Source organism: Dreissena polymorpha, chromosome 3 (genome assembly GCF_020536995.1).
Source record: "Dreissena polymorpha isolate Duluth1 chromosome 3, UMN_Dpol_1.0, whole genome shotgun sequence".
NCBI lineage: Eukaryota > Metazoa > Mollusca > Bivalvia > Myida > Dreissenidae > Dreissena > Dreissena polymorpha.
Window position 1 is genome coordinate 82,191,525 of NC_068357.1, and position 21,488 is coordinate 82,213,012.

The 21,488-nt window shown below is 33.3% G+C and overlaps 1 protein-coding gene across 3 annotated transcripts in view; it reads left to right on the forward strand.

Annotated features, from left to right (window-relative positions):
- The window catches only part of LOC127875002 (uncharacterized), a 53,243-nt gene that overhangs the window by 56 nt on the left and 31,699 nt on the right, over positions 1-21,488 (forward strand). For 2 of the 3 annotated variants that reach the window (XM_052419727.1, XM_052419729.1), the window contains exons 2-4: positions 2,553-2,617; positions 4,169-4,272; positions 5,623-5,727. In XM_052419727.1, the coding sequence (XP_052275687.1) occupies positions 2,587-2,617; positions 4,169-4,272; positions 5,623-5,727 (240 nt within the window). In that variant the 5' untranslated portion in view covers positions 2,553-2,586. Of the gene's footprint in view, positions 1-5; positions 127-2,552; positions 2,618-4,168; positions 4,273-5,622; positions 5,728-21,488 lie in introns of those variants that run through there. The other variant, XM_052419728.1, reaches the window with a different exon arrangement.

Genomic DNA, 21,488 nt, shown 5'->3' on the forward strand with positions numbered 1-21,488 from the left:
CTGCGTATTTACGTTTATTCTATTAAATGTGAAACCATCGCCCACGGTCTGATCGAAGGGTAACAATCTAAGAGTGAATCATCTTTATAAAACAGCTACTCCGCTAAAAAATCGAGATTCTTTCAAGTATGTCAACTTTTACATTGTCGCATATTCGCCCTCGTGTTGTTTCGAACCTTGAATCTTGTCTAACCCGTTGTCAACAAATCCAACTGCTGCATAATAATATTTAACACTATACTGCAGATAAAAAGTTAAGGTTCTATATATGAAACAATGCTATTTACGCCATAGATATTGTTATGAATTTTGAAATAAAATTAGATTGGATTTTATGGAGGTTGAAAGTTAAAAAAACTTGAATAGGTGATCTGGTGCCTTAAATATACTTTTGTTTTCCAAGTTTACAGAGATCGGGCACATAGAGCAGTAATCTGTAAAAAAGCTTTATCACTAATAATAGGGCTCTAGTCAACTTGATTGTATATCATGCAGGCCCGCCAATACGGTAGTTCAAATAATTAGACATAATCTACCCACAGGTACTTGAAAAAAAATTTTTGTCCTTACATATATAATAAGAGTAAAGGTATCCAACGATGATTTCACAGGTGTATTGAATAACACAATGCAACAGCATAAATGATCAAACAATGCACATATATGTCATTGTGGTTGCCAGCAGGAAGGGTTAAAAAACCATTTCCCCTTCAAAAATATAATATTTTGCCTTCAAAGAAATGTGTTTTTTTCTTTTGGGAAGTCGACACTTATCCAATTTGTACCATGTACAACAATCTCGCTCTCTCTCCCGACGAACACTCAAATCTGGGAATCCCAGTGATTCTATATATAGCTCTTAAATTACGTCATGGAAACCGGGCAACTAATCGTATTAATCATGTGACTATTTTACTGGATTCCGGTCTTGCGCGAGAAGGGTGTTTCGTCAATTAATTACCGGAAACCAGTCGAATTTTCATCCGGGTTATGTGAAAGCCAAGATATAAACGTTAAAACAGAAAAAAGTCTCACAATTGGCGTTCATACACGAACAAAATAAAACGTTCCGACTCGGAAAATATTAATTGCGTTGACGCATTTTTTAAGAATGAATCTTGAAAAACCGTTGAAACCCAGCAGGATTCGGAGGTACATGTAATCAACATCGATTAATACTGTCGGATTATTGTGAAAGTGAAAGTAGACAATCGGCAGCTGCCGCACCTTTCCCTTCCAATACTGTAGCAGATCTAGATCGTCAACCCATTCATCATGAAATTGAAATCATAATATTGACATCGTTCCCCGGCCCCAGTTGAAAACATGTCTCATTATAAGATCTACACCTGCAACTTTATTTAGGACTTTGACTTTAATATCATACTTGTTCATGTGTTTAAGAACAAAAAGGTCAGAGACACGCCTCTTTTTCTAAAAAAAAACCCTGAAGTCTGTAGGTGAGTTATAGACATTGAAATGAACAGTTTTTTATTTTTTCCCCAAATATGTCTCTTTCGCGCTCTATTTTCCCCTTCTACCCAGCGTCCAGCGTCTTCCCCTTTTTCTAAAAAAAACCCCTGATCTACGATAAAACACCTTTTATTTGATGAAAATCGTCCAAGTATGTCCAAAACAGCCAAAAGTTTCACAACTAGCACCCCAAAATGAAAGTGTGTAATTCCTGACGTCCAGCTGTCAGTAATGAATGAAGGCGATTTTCGGTCGATTTTTCACAATAAAATAAGAACATTGCTATAAAGTCCACGAATGTTTTTCATTTACTAAGTTTGTCTTCGAACTACGGCGTTCTTAAGTCCCAGTTGAACGGTAAAAAGTTGGAAATTCAGAAGAATCAACACATTTAGTGTACTTTCACTTTCACGGCCATCATTTTGAGGAAGAAATCGGTGTTACGGACAGAAGACGTTTCCATTGGTTGAAAATAAAATTGGTAAACTTGTTCTATAATTTACGACTTATTCAACCAATCGATAACAAGATAAAAATTTACCGCGTTCCATCAATAAAATGGATTCAGTTTGAACATAAAATACAATATTTGGTGTATTTTCTACTTTTTCTGAGTATTTTTGTTGTGCTGTTACCAAAGAACGACGTAGTTTGATGGCAAACTGAGTAAATGACAATGAACATGGAGTTTATAGCAAAGTTCTTGTTTAAGAGTGAACAATCGACCGAAAATCGCCTGCATTCATTACTGACAGCTTGACGTCAGGAATTACACACTTTCATTTTGGGTTGCTAGTTGTGAAACTTTTGGCTGTTTTGGACATACTTGGACGATTTTCATCAAATAAAAGGTGTTTTATCATAGATGGACCCTTCCTGCTGGCAACCACAACGACATATGTGTGCATTGTTTGATCGTTTATGCTGTTGCATTGTGTTATTTAATACACCTGTGAAATCATCGTTGGATACATTTACTCTTATATATATAAGGACCAAATTATTTTTTTTCAAGTACCTGTGAATCTACCAGTGTATATTGACCTCATATTTAATTTCAATATGTTTTTTGTTTACAGCCTGATTTCAGTCAGATGTAGAACAAAGAAGCAAATGATGTCTGCAACCCCCTCTGAAGAGAAAGGTAAAAATGGCCATGCTAGAAAATAAGTTCAGAATGAGTAGCAACCCCTGTTAAATTTTAATATTTGCCATACAATAGTTTTATTAATTTAGCTAGATAGATAATTGAGAACGCTTTCCAAATCAGTTTACAAAAAGAACCATGGTCACGCGCGTTGGTCATGAAATCATACTATCAGGGGGAGGAGCGTAGTATTGGTTTTCATTGTTGTTGCGAATAAAAAATAATCCCCGATTAAAAGACAAATAAACGATTTTTAGTGCATTCAAAAGAGAATTTTGTCAGCTTTAAATGCATTTATATTTAGTTGTTGTTGAAAAGAAAATAAGACTTTTATGAAGAAAGAAGTCGCACTGGTATTGGAATTTCCCTGAATTTCAGACCGATTAATTATCTGAGTGATTATCCGTGATACGCAGGGGTTGCTAGAATGAGTCATTTAATTTGATTTCTTGATGTAATGACCCCCTGTAACTTTCTATAGATGCAACTTTGAAATTTATACGTCTGTGTGTGACCCTATATTGGCACAATCTTAAATTGGCACAAGCTTAAATATCAATGAATGCCAACTACATGACTTATTGTATTAAGCCCACCTGAGAACAACATGCTCATGGTGAGCTTTTGTGATTGCTTGTATATATTGTGTCGTCTGTTGCCTACATTTCTCTTGGTACATGTAACACTGTAGAGTTCGCATTTATTGTCCACTCTTTATGAAACTTGGTCTGAAGATTTGTCCCAATTAACTATACATTTAAATTTATTTGATTATTTCAATTTGTTTAATGTTATGATTTGATATAAAGAGTGGCATGTGTGCGCAGATAGGGTTATATTTAGACGCAATATTCAATAGGAATTCCAAAGTCCAGATTGGTTATCAATAACATCAAGTAGTTACCGGTATTTAAAAAATAAAATCTTTAGAAATATGCCAAACTTGTGTGTTAATAAAATTTGCAAACACATTTATTGTCAATATTAGATTTTTTTATTGTAAATATGCAAGTGGATTGTTTTAATTATGCATTATTATTTTATTATGTTATTGTTTTTGCCCTTTCTGTTGGTTGGCTTGTTGGTTGGTTTGTGTGTTTGTTTGTGCAAACTTTAACATTTGCAATAACTTTTGCAATATTGAAGATAGCAACTTCATATTTGGCATGCATGTGTATCTCATAGAGCTGCACATTTTGAGTGGTGAAAGGTCAAAGTCAAAAGTCAAATATATGGGTCATAATCGCTAATTTAATGTACACTTTTGCAGTATTCAAGATAGCAGCTTGATATTTGGCATGCATGTGTAAAAGGTCAAGGTCATCATTCAAGGTCAAAGGTCAAATATATGGGGACATAGTGTTTCACAAACACATCGCTTGTTAATTTAGTATCTCACCTCGAGACAAAATGTATGGCAATTTTAATGGAACGTCCTTAATTTGGCCAAAAAAACTTTGGCATAGATCTCAAATAATCTCAATATTTTCTTTCAATGTATTAGCATTAACTGAGAGCTGTGTGACACTAGTCTTATGTACATTTCAGGCAGTGGGAAGATCTGTGTATTCTGTGACAGGGCAGACAACAATGAGGCTGTCTATGGGAAACTGCTCTCCAAACTGGGCCTTACGGCTCACTACTTTTGCATGGTATGGCTAAATCTTATGTTTTAGCTTATCTTAAATCCGTTGGGAATACAGGGCTTAATGCAAGTGCGATAAGTGTCATTTCAGATTAGCTTGTTCAGTCGGCGCAGGCTACTTTGTCAGGGAAAACAATTTCTGCTTAACTTTTATGTTGTTTTTTTGTTTAAAGGAATATCTTCTCAGTGAAAATCCAGTTTAGGGGAAAAGTGTCATCCCTGCACTGGGGAAAGTGTCATCCCTGCACTGGGGAAAGTGTCATCCCTGCACTGGGGAAAGTGTCATCCCTGCACTTGGAATAATAAATATGAGCCATGCTCTGAGACAAGGAGGCCTAATGCATGCATTAAAGAGAGTGTGCACAATTTTGTCAAATATTTATGAATTTATATAAAATGTGTAAAAAAAACAACTTATTATACATATATTTCAATATAAAATAAAATAAACGTTAAGAATAACATGTGTTGAAAAATGTGAAATTATCCAGATATTTAATTATGAAATAGAAAATATCTGTACCGTCGAATTCGCCAGCATGTAAATCATGCATGTACGATGTGAATCTAAATTTAGTTTTACGGATCATTTTAATTTCCTGCAACAATATCTATTCATACGACACACAAACACTAACTCCAATCCTAATAAAAAGACGAATGCTTCGGTTATTGTAGAAAAATATGTACAAAATATCTTCGTCACAATCCGCTCGGGGCGCTAAGTTGTCTTTGCTGCATTTTATGAAATTCGTCTTCAATGTATAATTTTTCTTGCCTATTTTGTGTTATTGTAACATCTTTGTATCAATATATTACAATTTAACTCGTATAAAAATCGTATCATCTCACTTTAAATGATACTTTTCACCTTAACTGTATTTTCATGAAGATGACAGTTCCCTAAGCTTTTAAAAGACAAATACCATTTAACCGGAATGTGTTGTCCCTGATTAGTCTGTGTTTACATCACAGGTTAATCTGGGATGAAATGTTATGCACATAAGTGAAATTCTTCACTTCCTGGCCTCGACTTTTGGATTATTTGGTAAAAGAAATTTAAGTTTTGACAATTCACAACTTAAACCAAAATCTTTTTTGAATTGAAATATTTGTTAAATTCAAGTTAACTTAAATTTCAGTTCTGTTTGAACTAAAGCTTATAAATGTATGCAAATTTATTCCGAGAAACATTCAATTTCTTAAGTCAACTTTTGGTAGTCATTGAAATGTTGGCAATGCTATGATAATAAGGCTTTGACCAAACTTGGAGTAAATTTATCCCAAACTTGTTTTAATGCCAGGCCTGATGAAGCTAATGTTAATGTTGTAATAGGTACATATTTTTGTTTTACAGCTGTTTGCCAGTGGACTGAGTCAGAAAGGAAGCTCAGAGAAGGAGGGTATTTTGGGATTTTTGCCAGATGATATTCGGAAGGAACTACGGAGGGCTAGCAGACTGGTGTGTATACTCATGAATTTTTAGCTCACCTGAGCACAACGTGCTCATGGTGAGCTTTTGTGATCGCCATTTGTCCGTAGTGCGTTGTGCGTCCGTCGTCAACATTTGCCTTGTGAACACTTAGAGGCCACATTTACATGTATTGTCAGATCTTCATGAAACTTGGTCAGAACATTTGTCCCAATCATACCTCAACCGAGTTCAAAACTGGGTAAAAAACTAGGTCACTAGGCAGGGCCCTCGTTTTGCACTTTTTACCGCCTAATATCGGCGGCTTCCCCCATGAAAAAAGTATACTTATTTCCTCTATTTAAGCTATTACCCCCTTCAAAAAAGAATTTTTTATTTTATTTTATACCTATGTTGCCAGCATGTATTGTGCTACTAACCTTTGATTTAATGTATATTTATGTAAATCACATTAAAATATAGCAATTTTAGGTGTTGAATGGTTGGTGAAAAGATCTTCTAAAATTCCCCTTTTCGCCCAAAACGACGCGAAATTCCCCCCCTCTAAGGACCGCGGCCCCAATCCCCCCAAAGGGTAATAAGGGCCCTGCTTGGTCAAAAAAAAGAAAAACCTTGTTAACACTGTAGAAGTCACATTTGATGCCCAATCTTCATGTAACTTTGTCAAAATGTTTGTCTTAATGAAATGTTGGTTGAGTTCAAAAATGGTTTCGGTCCATTGAAAAACATGGCCACCAGGGCAGTACTCCTTATACAGGGTTCACACAGACCTTGAAAAGTGCTTATATTTCAATATTCTCCTTGAAAAGTGCTATAAAAGCTGTGCAGTGCTTAAAAAGTGCTTATTTGCATATAAAACCTAAAAAAGTGCTTATTTTGGGCTTCAAAAGTGCTTGAAAAACATTTTTTTTTCTCATTTATTACTGCACTCTTATGAATTCATCATTTACACAAAGTAGAAATGTACACAAATGAGTGGTTTAACATTTTCATAAAGTACCTAACAACACGCATGCACATATACGCAAAAACATACATAAACATGCACACATACATAGACAAGAAAAAAAAACGAAAGTAAATGAACATAATATATATAAAAAAAAACATATTAGAATTATGCATTTCTCTTATAATAAGTATACTTCTTTTCTCACCTATGTTCATTAACACAAAACAATCACGCACACACTCACATCACGCACACTCTTTCACACGCATCATATATTCTATTACCTGTTTATCGGTATGTATTATAGATAAATATAATATACATATGTTCATAAACACACACAATTTCACGTACACTCACATCACGCACACTCTCACACACACATCAAATATGTTTAACAGTATGTATTATGGATAAATATAGAAACAAAAGTAATTCTTCCATCCTGTGTTTCTGTACTTTATAATTATAAATAAAGTTGATAAAGAACAAAACGAAAAGGAGAACAAATACGACAACGATAGTTTAGTAATTGTATGGGCATTGTCATTTGAAAAAAACAACTGTATATGAATATTAATTCTTACTTGAAAAATATTGGTTGATGTGGATCCATTTTTGTTTGTGTGTTTCAATTTTGTTTTAATAAGGGCAATTTCTTCTTCTGTTTGTATCTTTAATTTCAAATAGTTTAAGAATATGTTAAATTTTGGAATGCATTTCTTTATTTTCATATTGAATATGAATACTTGCATCAAAATGATAATAAAATTGAGAACTTTACTGTGTAATTTAATTTCTGTATTTCCAAGGAAAGCAGTTGTTTTATTTATTTCAATGTCAATTTTCACTCGTTAAAGGAACTTTTGCAGTTCTGTCCAAAGAGTTTGGCTATATTTACATTCCCAAAACAAGTGATCGATTGTTTCAATGCTTTCTTGACAAAAATCACACAGACTGCTATTTGTTAGTTTACATTTTGTAAGAAACTTATTTGTTGGAATGATTCTGGATAAGAATTTGAATTGAAAGTTACGTAAGTAAGTATCAATTGTTGACTTAAAGGGATCTTTTCACGCTTTGGTAAATTGACAAAATTGAAAAAAGTTATTTCAGATTCGTAAGTTTTCGTTTTAGTTATGATATTTGTGAGGAAACAGTAATACTGAACATTAACCATGCTCTAATATAGCCATTATATGCATCTTTTGATGATTTTAAAACCTAAAAATTATAAAGCGTTGCAACGCGAAACGATTGAATAATTTGGAGAGTTCTGTTTTTGTCGTTAAATTTTGTGAAACTACAAAGATTGCTTATATAAGGTATAAAATACGTCACGAATGTGTACTCGGCGGAATAGCTCAGTAGGCTAGAGCGTTTTTACTTCAGAACTCTGGCAGGACTCCAGGGGTCGCTGGTTCGAAACCTGCTCCGGGCAATGTTCTTTTCCTTTTTTAAATTTTTTTCTTGATTTTTTACTGGAGCTTTTACGATCCAATGTTTACATTTATCAATATAAAGCATTTAATGAATAAGTTAAAAAAATGCCAAAATCTGTGAAAAGGCCCCTTTAAATGGAAGTGTATATATTGTTCTCCAGTTGAGGTTTTCTTTTAAATTAAGGCATGAATTCCACTTTCTTTCTATACTGTCATCGATTTTACTTTGTGATTGTTACTGTATATTGTAGAGAGTTTTGTTTACCTGCATAGAGTTTTCTATTATATCAACAAAAGTTTTCTCTGGTATACAGCGATTTTCCTTGTCCAATTGGGAAAAGTACCCGTACCGGTCCGATTGGGAAAAATTGAGTCGTGAAAACCTCAAAATTGGGAAAAATCGAGTCGTGAAATCCTGAAATTGGGAAAATCGCGTCGTGAAGTTTGGGTCTTATTGAATACATCATACAGTTCATACTTAATTGAACATACCCATTTAAATAATCATTTGCAGGCATGCCTTAATGACCATTAAGTTATAAAGTTTATATAAATAACAAAATATTATAAAGAACACACCAAATCAATTACTAGTTGTTTTAATCTCTTTTAAAGCAATGTCTCTCTCTTTCATTTTTGTGAAAATTTCAACAATCTTTGATGTTTGATCATCACTCAGTTGCTTGCATCCCTCCCTGCACAGCATCATTATTGCTGTCAATGTGTCCTGTGATAGATGGTTCCGATTGGTTTTTTGGCATAATATTTGCTATTATGACTCATTTCAAACTGCGATAAGGTTACAAACCGACGTAAAACAGTACGCTGGCTGCCTGGCAAAAGAACCGGAAACAGTAACAACTCTATTGATTGAATGCGCTGAATAATAAAACCCGAAATTAATCGAGCGCGTGGTTACACACAACTATACGATTTTCTTTGTTCGCTCGCCGAAAGTTGGTTTTTTACGAAACTTTCTATCGTTTTGAGAAAAAATTCGGACGCTGATTGGGATTTTTCCAGATGCCGATTGGGAATTTGGGAATTTTCGCTTGATTGGGAAAGTACCGTTTTGGGAATTTGGGAATTTTCGTTCGATTGGGAAAGTACCGTTTACCGGTACTTTATAAAGAAGGAGGAAAATCGCTGGGTATAGTTAATGCATTGATTCCTTGCGTATACAATATTGATTTATTTGGTATACATGTAGCAGAAATTAGTGAGTAGAAGTTTAAAAATTCATGAGAGTCAATGTTGTATAAATATTTTAACTCATCAAATGTATAATAAGTATTTTTTCGATAATTGTACAATTGACCGATAGTTTTTATATTATTGTTATACCAGTTTGTCAAAAAGATAGAATTGTTATTTACTTTTATGCATTTATTGTTCCATATGACATGTTTACATATGGGAGAACTTTTTGAAACATTATATTGGTTCTTAATACTTTGCCAAGATGTAAGTACATCTTTTAAAAATACATTATTTTTACTTACAGTTTGTATTATAGAATCATCGAGATTGTTTTCAAATGTAAGACAGTTACCGAATTTGTTTAGTTTTTTTTCCAATAGAGTTTTCCATTTACTTTTATTATTTTTATCCAGATATCGTTTTACCCAGCTCGCTTTAATGGCATTTAGAAAACAATCAATATCCGTAAGTTTAATGCCGCCATTTTCATAATCTTGTGTAAGACGTTTTCTTTTAATTTTGTCTGGCTTATTGTCCCAAAAGAATTCAAATATTGCTGTTTTTAATCCTTCTATTACTTTTGTAGATGGGTTAGGGAGAACAGAGAGAGGGTAAATTAGTTTTGGGAGCGCAAAAGTTTTTATTACTGTGACCTTCCCCATAAGAGTCAGTTTCCTATGTTGCCATTGTTTTAAAACGCATTCAAATTCTTTAATTTTTGGCATTAAATTGTTGTCTATGTTTAATTTATGTTGATTATAAAATGTTATACCTAACGTTTTTGCCCCATCAGATGTCCAAATGAATTTGTTTTCTGTGCTGTATTTGATGTTTGAGTTTTTTAGTGATCCGATTCTCATGACTGTAGATTTTGATGCGTTGAGTTTTAGTCCTGATATTTTTCTGAAATTTTTAAGAGTTTGAACTAATGTTTCGAATGAATTAGGTGAACCATCATTAAAAAAAGTTGCATCATCTGCAAAGAAGGTCTGTTTTATTTCGGCCTCATGTATTTTTATTCCTTTAATATTATTGTTTTTATTTATGTAGTTTGACAGTAATTCTAGACATATAATAAAGAGCGACGAAGACAGAGGACAACCTTGACGAACACCTTTTTCTATTTTAAAATTTCTAGAAAGATGGCCATTGTTAATAATGACACTACTTATATCATTATAAAATACCTTGATCCACTGAATTATATGTGGCCCGAAATTAAGATGATTTAGACATTTTATTATAAAGAGATGGTTCAAACTGTCGAATGCTTTCTCAAAGTCTGCAAAAAATAGAAGTCCAGGCTTATTATGATTCTCTAGATATTCAATAACATCGAAAATTAACCTAACGTTTTCGCCAATATATCTGTTTTTCATGAGACCTGTTTGATCAAAACTTATTAGTGGTAGAACCTTTTTTATACGATTTGCAATTGCTTTAGTTGCGACTGTAATCTATGTTCAACAAACTTATAGGTCGCCAATTTGCAATATAATCAAGGTCTTTATCTGATTTAGGAATAAGAGTTATAATACCTTGTTTCTGTAATGCAGTAAGTTCACCATTTTCAAAAGAGGAGTTTATTAATTTAATGTAGTGTTCTTTCAAGGTAGACCAAAATATTTTATAGAACTCAACGGTCAGTCCGTCAGAGCCTGGACTTTTATTGTTAGCCATTTCTAATTATGCGCACCCACACTCATAGTCAGTTAATTTTCCTTCACATTGAAATTTATGTTCTTCACTGAGTTTTGTTATTGGCAACTGAAAGAAATCAGAATTGTCGTCTCGTTCATTTGTTTTTTTATAAAGTGATTCATAATATGCTGCTTCTGCTTCGAGTATTTTATCTTTTTCTTTTAATATTTGTTCATTAACAATTAATTTATGAATCGTTTTTTTCTCAGCCTTTCTTTTTTCTAGGTTGGCAAAATATTTTGTATTTTTTTCATTTCCTTCTACTGTATATGCATAGCTTTCGATCTTAAAATATGTCCATTAACCTTTTTTTCAAAAAGTTGTTCTAATTCTTCTTATTTAGTTTTGATGTTTTCTATTATTTTATCAGTCAAATCTGAGGAGTTATTTTTCATTAAATTCTCTTCTAAATGTTTAATTTCTGAAATTAATTTTTCTTAGTTCTTTTTCGTTGCTTTATTTTTTGATGAACGATAGCATATTGTTTCGTTGCGAATATTACTTTTTATAAGCTCCCACATTGTATTTGGGTTGCAATTTTCGTTTAAGGATGTTATGTCATCTATACATTTTTTTATTCTATTTTGATATTCAGTGTCTAAAAGGATTGAATTGTTTATCTTGAAATAACCAGAACCCTTTCCTAATAATAAGTTGTCTACACTCAATTGTACAAGAGAATGATCTGTTTTATACGCAGGTTTAATATTACATTTTGATATTATGTTACACAGGTTTTTAGATATCAAGAAAAATTCAAGTCTACAAAAAAATGCGTGATTTACAATAAGAGTGCCAAGTGAACTGTTTTTTTCCTGGGTGCTTTATTCTCCAGATGTCACATAGATCATAAGTGTCAATCAAGTTGTTTAAATATTTCCTGCATTGTATATGTGTTCTTAAATTGCCATTCTTTTTGTCCAGTTCTGCATCTAAGACAGTATTGAAGTCCCGGCCTATGATACAGTTTTTATCGCTGTTCGCAAACAAGAATTCGTTTAATTTTTTAAAAATGTATAAATCATCTTTATTTGGCCCGTAAATATTTATAAGTGTGATTGTTATGTCTTGGATTTTGATATCTGCAGTAATTAATCGTCCGATTATTATTTCATTGAAATTTGATAGTTCTATATCACTATTTGGGTGTAGAAATATTCCTACACCTTTGCTGTTGGTTTTGCTGCCACTATAGACAAATCGACTAGGCCAGTCATGCTTCCATAGCTCAATATTTTGTTTTGTTAAATGTGTCTCTTGTAACATAAAAATAGAGTAATATAGACCTCGAAGCCATTCAAATACTTGGTTTCTTTTCTCTTTATTTCCTAAACCTTTTACATTTAATGTTAATATTGCCGTTTCCATTTGCTCCTAAAAAAGCCCATTTCAGTTAATAGTTTCATTTGTTCTTGAGTCGTTATTTACTGCAATGCTATGCAGAATCTTAAAAAGGTAGGTTGTGTCATATATATGTTTGTATAGTGCTATTTAAGTTGTATTTGAAAACAATGCATGGTTTCATTTTTTATGTTGTTTGAAATTTGTAGTTTTTTGTCTAGGGCGAAAAGAAGGCGAAATTTATACAAAAATCTACTAGGTAATGCATCAACAAGAATGTTCGATGTTTGAATACAGTTTTCCTCCTTCGACCTGTTTTTTATATTAAAATAAACCAAAATTGGAGCTCATGAAAGAAGAAGGTTTTGTATCGATTTTTTACGCAGTGTTTTAAGTGTATTTTCCCTAGTTAAGTTTTTTTTTCGTTTTGTTAATCAGTACATGATGTTATTTAAGATTTGTAGAACATTAGTCATATAAACTTTCTGTATCGAGAATAATAAAAAAAACAAGAAAAAAAACACGACAATACACCGACTTTCTATTTGTTGAAAATCAAACAGTGTTCATTGTAGTATGTTAAAGATATTTGATTTTGATAATGTTTAAAAAATATAGTTCAATTTGATTAGTGATTGATTTACACTAAAACACAATCACTATTAATATTTATCAATGAAGATTTTGATATGGTATTATTTGAAATAAAAATTAATATAAAGGTGCAAACAAAATGTACAATAGCGTGCACTTACTTTGCATATAAATACATTTATATAAGCATTGTTTTTGAAATGCCTAAAGTACATGTACCTGTTTTGCAAGTGAAACAAAAGCATACAAAAGATATTCACTTATTTTGCATATAAAGCACTAAAGAGTAATCAAAAGGATCATATATACATATAGTGTTATTTTAATTAGTACTGTTGTATGAATGAATAATTTTTATATATTTATATTGTCGTCAATGCAAAGACATAAATAAGTATTTTGTTCTGGTTTTAAAGTATCCAAATTAACACACAATATTAACACGTATTTAACAGCAATTGCAAAAGGACATAAATGCACATAAACATGTTTCATGTTTTCCTTATGGACTCATAAAGTATCCAAATTAACGCATAATATAAACATGTATTTATCTATAAATCTAAAAGGACCTATAAACATGTTCAGGTTTTCCTTATGGACTCATTCATACAACAAGTATTACTACTTTTATTATACTATTATAACATAATTTTTAATTATATTATACATGTACAAACATAGTTTTTCGCTAATATATACATACATCTATACATGTGTCATTTAACTTATCTAACTATATGCCTATTTTATTAATATACATATGCATTAAAAAAAAGACACAAAAAAGCTGTTAACATGCACATAAACATGTTTCAGGTTTTCCTGATTTTTTCATAAAGTTCCTAAATTAACACATATTATGAACATGTATTTAACTACATCTATAAAAGGACGTATATGCAAATAAACATGTTTCAGGTTTTCCTTATGAACTCACACATACAGCAAGTGTTACTACTTTTATAACACTATTATAATATAATTTTAATTATATTATACAAAAGTAATTGTTAACAAATGTATACATACATCTATACTATACAAAAGTAATTGTTAACAAATGTATACATACATCTATATATATGTCATGTAATTTATCTTAATATATGCATATTCTATTAAAGGAATAGCTATTTTGATACCCAAATATATCCACTTATACAAGGACAATCATATATATACATATACACATATACATATATACACACATATACATACACATACATACACATATACACATACATGCACATATACACATACATACATATACATATATACACATAACATACATATACATATATATACAAATGTATGCATGTACGCATACATACATACATACATACTATGTTTTGTTGTAGTCATAAGTTTTAAAAGTAGTTTCCCATCTTAGACAAGTTGATTCAGATGTAAGTAAAGGCAAACTTTCAATTTGATTGTACTACATGTATAAAGATAGACACGCATCTGTGCAATAGTGTCTATAATTTACATGTCTTTAACATTTGCCCTTACTTATACTTTAATTGTACTACATGCATAAAGATAGACACACATCTGTGCAATAGTGTCTATAATTTACACGTCTTTAACATTTGCCCTTAATTATACATTTATACATAGTGTTTAATTTTGTAGCTATATTTCTTGAGTCATGTACAAGGGATACATTAAAAGTGGTTGCCTGAACAAACATTCCATATTCATTGGTTGAGTGTCCTATATACCTATGATACATATGATAGCAATCAACGAACACAAGCACGGGGGAATCATGGTTATGTGTTTATGTTAATTCGGTGATCAGAAACGAGAGGAACATATTGTCATATGTTTATGTTAAATTTGGCAATCAAGAAACACTGGGATATCATGATTAACTGTTCTTTTGAAAGTGTGCAATAAAGAAGAGGTGATCTACTTCTTACTTAATATAATTAAAAGAGGTGAACGTTAAAAAACCTGTTGATAAGTTTAGGCCAGTCCATTCCCATCCACTGTTTGTAGTCTTCGTAAGCTATTGGTCGAATATCGCCTTTTGTTGTTTTGTGAAATAACTTGCCATCCCAGGACCAGACAGCTTCATTTTCAGGCAGTGCCTTTTTAATTGTCATCAACACCTTCTGGTTTATGTTCGTGAGGTCTTCATTTATAAAGAAGTTTGTGCCCTTAAACAGTTTTCTACTGGACATCACAAAATTGCGTTTCTGTCTGGCGAAGAACTTGACGATGATAGGTCGTGTGTATCCTTCTTTGAGCTTACCAAGCCTGTGTGATATGTCAATATCACTCAATTGCAGATTCAGCCCTTCTTTTTTCTGATTTAAGTGCTCAATAACTTTCTGAGCTGTAGTCTCCGCCGTTTCGCTTGATGCTGCCACGTTGTTGTTTTGTGTTGAATTAGGACTTTCTGGAATCCCAAATATGCGGACATTGTTCCTACGGCTATTTTGTTCCACAGAGTTTATTTGGCCCGAATGAAAATCAACGTATTCTTGTATGTTAACTGAATTTTGTTTGTCTTGGTCTCGATTGCTTTTAATTTGTTTCTCTAGCCTATCAACCTTCTCCTTAAGTTTGTCGTTTTCCTTTTCTTTCTCGAACAGTTTTCCTTCGAGGACTTCAATTATGTGTTCAATTGACTTTAAAAACTCATCCTTAGTCTGATTTATAATTTCAACAATCATTTGCTTGAAACTTTTGTCCTGTCCTGAAAAAAGGTTTTCAAGTTTTTTATTTATATTTGCAAGTTCTTGCTTTATATCAGCCATTGCTTCTTCAGATGTCTGACCACTTTCAATTATTTCGCTAATTGTCTCCTGTTTTGGGTTTGCTTTACCTTTCTTCTTTTTTTGTTTTACCGTGCCTTTACTTGTATTTGTTAAACTTGTATCTAGTTCACTGCTACTCGAGTCACTGTGTTTTCTCTTTGAAGCATCAGACATTGCATTGTAACATCAAAAACTTTTCAGGGGTTCCACTGGCCCAAAAAAAGTTGTCGCCACTTTTTCGCGGCGTGAATACTGTCGGTTATTCCACCTTATTAATAAGAACAATCATTTTAAGAAACCTTACTAAATTAATGTCATTAACTATATTTTCACTTTAAAAAGTATGTTATTTCATAAAAAAAACAATAAGTACCTTCATGAGTCATACCTTCATAAGTCTTAATAAGCTTTATTTGTATATAAATAACATTTTTTTCAACTTGATAAACTTTAACAACACAGATAACCAAAATAATATAATAATGTTCACATCTATGTATTAAACAGTATGCTGCATAAATGTTTCGAAATTAATTATTTAAACATAAAATCACACCAATGTTCATCATTTGAAAGGGAATCAGAAAATAAAGCATCTCACTTCAAATTGTTTAACAGTTATATTTGGTCATTTGGACATGATATACATCAGCTTCTGTTGTTAACAAGTTTTCTGTCAGTGGTGGATGATTTCCAGGTTCAATTAAATGACTGTTGTTCACGCCTTTTTCCTGACAGAAAGGCCCAGATAATTGCCACAATCCATTCTAGTTGCCTGAAATAACATAAAACATATTTTTACAAACTATCAACATCAAACCAACACATAAATGTCCCTATCTTTAAATGTCCGAATTTAACATATCCGAAATATAGTACATCGAGTGAATATTTTATATTTAATTCAGAAATTGTTGTTATCTTAATCAATTTATATCCTTCCCAGAACATTACAATAATGAATCTATTAAACAGAAATGCTCACAAATACCTGTTGAAACAAGTTTTTATTTGTTGATGTGGAGAAATTAAATGCTTTTGCCAGCCCCATGGTTTTGATTTTAACAAAGAAATAGCAGCCCAAATAATCATTATAATTATTGATCGTCGTGACAGTTTGTCCCCGTGTCACTTAACTTATTGCTCAATATCATAAAGGAGCCGTTAATCCGATAATAACCCCCATAAAACTTGACAATAGCAGTAAAAACACCGTTTGTAACACTTACACACTTCGGTGATTTCTAATGCACTGTAGGTCGCTTACATTGTCGTAAATCAATATTTACAACTGACAGACGCTGGCCGCTAATTCTCGGTCGCGTGCTTTCTACTCGTAGTACATTTTCGGATAGGATTTTACGAATTTTTTTTAAATTCGCCACTTTAAAAAAATTGGAGCCACCTTTAAAAATTTAGCGCCATTTGGCGCCAATGGCGATCGACAGCGGAACCCCTGCTTTTTTGACGACTATACTTCTATTTGAACGTTGTTGAATTCTAAAGGCTAGGCATGTTTTCCTCGTGCATAGTGTAATAAGTGACAAACCAACATGGCTGCCTGTTAGCCTTCTACCTCTGAAGATTCGATTAGATAAAGAGTCGATTAAATCATTCTGTCTAGGGAGAGCGAAAAGAAAAGAATTTTTTAATGTTACCGCTTATTCGATATTCCGATTTATCCAATTTTTAACACCGAATTGTATTTTTTTTCACATTAAATCCAACAATTTTACTCCGGAGAAAAACACATGCCCTCACTCACTCACTCGACCTTGAACTCTTCCATGCTTGAAAAACATACCAAGGGTAAAAATATATAATTTCATATCTTTTCCATGAGTCCGAAGTCATGTTTTTTTTTCACGATTTATGAAGGTTCTGATCTTTTCATACTGGCAGGTACGGGATCGGTACGGGTTTTAGAACGTAAAGAAGGCAACTACTACTAATCTTCCGCCAATTCAGGTCTACTTAGGTGTTTTTTGTACGCATTATGACAAGTTGAAATATGCCAGCGAATAAGTGCATTTTTCAGAAAGGATGGCCTTTGAAGCACCCTTGGGTTGTTGACAATGCCAGTGCTTTGCACAAGCAATTTAACGGTCCCTCAGTGGAGCGCTTGAATTTCGAAATCCGAGTCCGTGGGGCGCCTGAAATTTTCTGATCAATATATTCTGACAGTTATTGCATCTTAAGATCAAAGCGATATTGACTTCGCCAAAAATTTTGAAAGCCGATTTAGGATCCTTTGTCGCTTTACCCAACTAAATCTAGTGCTGCAACAATATACCGGTATATCGGTATATATCGCAATACGCAATCCGCATATTGTTTTGCGATACGATTTTCATCATACCGGTACGAAAATTTTACAAAAATTCATTCACATTTCGTCCAGAAAAGCCATCCGATATAATGATAACAAGGTAAACAAAACAAAGCAGTGTAAATATTTTTTTTCGTAAAAATAGCATTCTGAAAGTTTATTATACGGAGGAGCGTTGTTACATCGGAGCATTCGTTCGATGCTTTTGAACAGATTATCGTTGAATTAATTGCGCACAGCTGTAAATGTTTCGTTTGATTCTGAATTGAGCATTATTTAATTTGTAATCTGAATTACAATAAAAAATTCTAGCGTCAAATAAAAAGTGCTTTATCCTTTGTCTCAATAAAAATCGCGCGAAAATTATACAGACATGTAGAACGTCGCATGGAAAGTATGGGTGTATTTTGTGTTGTATAAAAACGGGAACATCACGTCAGGTGAATTACGCGTGTTCAGTGGAAAAAAACGCCCCAGTTGGACGTTATTTCATCACATCTTTAAATAGTTATGAATGCCAAAATGTATTTGATACTTAAAAAAATTTGCGAATGTTTGTGTTTCTTGTTATTCTTGAGCACATCTAAAGTAAATATATACCAGAATTTGCTTTAAAACTGGAATATACGGGATTATTGGGTAATTGGCAAGTTATAATTTTGGTACAAGTTAGCAATATATTGCAATACGGTTTTTGGCGTATTGTTGCAGCACTAACTAAATCCCGCCTAAAGGCAGAGCGTCACTGTATTAGAAAATCAATATTGGCCAATGGGAGCGCACGCTTTGTATGAGTGACAGCAGTAGGCAGGCAATACCTGCAGTTAAATCATGCAGACGACTCGTGACGTACATGTAATTGACACAGAAATCTTTGTTACTTAGAAGACTGATGATGGCAACCAGCCTTATTCTCGTGGACAACGTGAATTTCATGCATACTTCCGTAAAAACATAATTTTACGCCGATTCTAAAGTCAAAGCATCTTGTAAAGTATGCAGAACATAATATATACATGTAGAGATCGCTAGTATTGGGGAATCGGCGTTGAATAGCAACCAGAAGGGTGCATTTAGAACATTTACAATACATATTCAATACAAATAACAGGTTTTGTTTTGGTATGTGTAATGCCTTTGGTCAAATACTATATTATAATGAAATATCATACTTTTGATCAAACAGTTGTTACTGTAGCAGGGTAGTGCAGACTGTTGTAAGTCACACAGAATGTTAAGCAAGAAGATGCCAATTTAGCAAAAATGTTGTCAGTATTGGACACATAATAATATACAGTTTTCAGTAGGTCGGACTAAAAAAGTGCTTGAATTTGGATTTTTTCCCCTTGAAAAGTGCTTGAATTTCATTGGAGAAAATCTGTATGAAACCGGTAATATGGCTATAGAGAAACCTTGTGAACACTCTAGAAGTCACAATTTTTGCCCAATCATCATGAAACTTGGTCAAAACATTGGTTTCATTGATATCTCGGACAAGTTCGAAAATGGTCCAGATCGGTGAAAAAACATGGCCGCCAGGGGGCGGGGCAGTTTTCTCTATATGTATTTAGTGAAAACATGTAAACACTCTAGAAGTCACATTTTTGGTCGGGGGGGGGGGTCTTTTTCCATAAAAGCTTGTGAACACTCTAGAAGTCACATTTTTTGCCTAATTATCATGAAATATTGTCTTAAAATCGATTTTATAGATATCTCGGATGAGTTCGAAAATGGCCATGATCGTTGAAAAAACATGGCCGCTAGGGGGCGGGGCAGTTTTCTCTATATGTTTATAGTGAAAACATGTGAACAGTCTAGAAGACACATTTTTTGCCTAAGCTTCATGAAATTTGGTCAGAACATTTGTTTCCCGGATGCTACAGTTGAGTTCAAAAATGGTTCGGGTCAGTAAAAAAACATGGCCGCCAGGGGGTCTTTTTCCTATAGTAAAAGAGCTTGTGAACATTCTAGAAGTCACATTTTTTGCCTTATCATCATGAAATTTGGTCAAAACATTGGTTATGTGGATATCCCAGACAAGTTTGAAAATGGTCGTGATCAGTGGAAAAACATGGCCGCCAGGGGATGGGGCAGTTTTCTCTATATGTATATAGTAAAAACATGTTAACAGTCTAGATGGCACATTTTTAGCCGAATCTTTATGAAATTTTGTCAGAACATTTGTTTCCTGGATACAACGGTTGAGTTCGAAAATGGTTCGGATCGGTAACAAAAAACATGGCCGCCAGGAGGGGGGGGGTCTTTTTCCTTAATTTATATAGTAAAAAAGCTTGTGAACACTCTAGAAGTCACATTTTTTGTCCAATCATCATTAAACTTGGTCAAAACATTGGTTTTATGGATATCTTGGTTGACTTAGAAAATAGTGGTGATCAGTGAAAAAACATGGCCGCCAGAGGTCGGGGCAGTTTTCTCTATATGTATATAAGAAAACATGTGAACAGTCTAGAAGACACTTTTTTTGCCCAATCTTCATGACATTTGGTCAGAAGATTTTTTCCTGGATACGACAGTTGAGTTCAAAAATGGTTTTGATCCATCTAGTAACATGACCGCCAGGGGGGAGGGTCATTTTCCTTAAAATTATATACTAAAAAAGCTTGTGAACACTCAAAGTCACATTTTTTGGCCAATCATCATGAAACTTGGTCAAAACATTGGTTTTATTGATATGTTGGATGAGTTTGAAACTGGTCGTGATCAGTGGAAAGACATGGCCGCTAGGGGATGAGGCAGTTTTCTCTATATGTATGTAAGAAGCATTTTCCTTATATAAACACAGTGATTTTTTGCCCAAAATTACCGCCGATATTCGGCTGCTTCCCAATTGCAAAAAATGATGTTTTTCCCCAACATCTGACCAAAATTTCCCAATAAAGCCAATAAGATTACAATGTCATTTTGCGTTAATTTCGTACAACGAGTGCCGATCGAGCTTGTCTAGTCGTCGCCGAACGATAACTGACTTACGTATTGTTCGCAAATGTAGCTGAATACGATTTTACGTTGCTATCCACACATCTCTCTCTATATACCGACGATAGTCGACGTAACCCGATTGTTAACGCCTGTTTTTACACAAGTTTAAGATGGCGGCAAGCAGACGGGAAATGTGCAATGAGCAGCGAAAATTATAAATAACATTCAAATTTACTACGGATATGATATGGTTATTAGGGAATAATTTCATGCGTGTGTCATTTAACGCAAAATACGACTTTTAAGATAAAAAACAACAAATATTTATTAGAAATCTTCACACAGGGCTCAGCCTAGGTTCAAACTTGAGGGAGAAGTGACTTCTCCCTGAGCTGAAATTAGGGAGAAGTGAGGCCACTAGAAGGAGAAGTGATTTCTGTTGGGCGTTTAATAAAATCTTCGCTTGTTTTATACCCCTCATTACACCAAGCCTTAGTATCACCATCAATGACAAACAAATA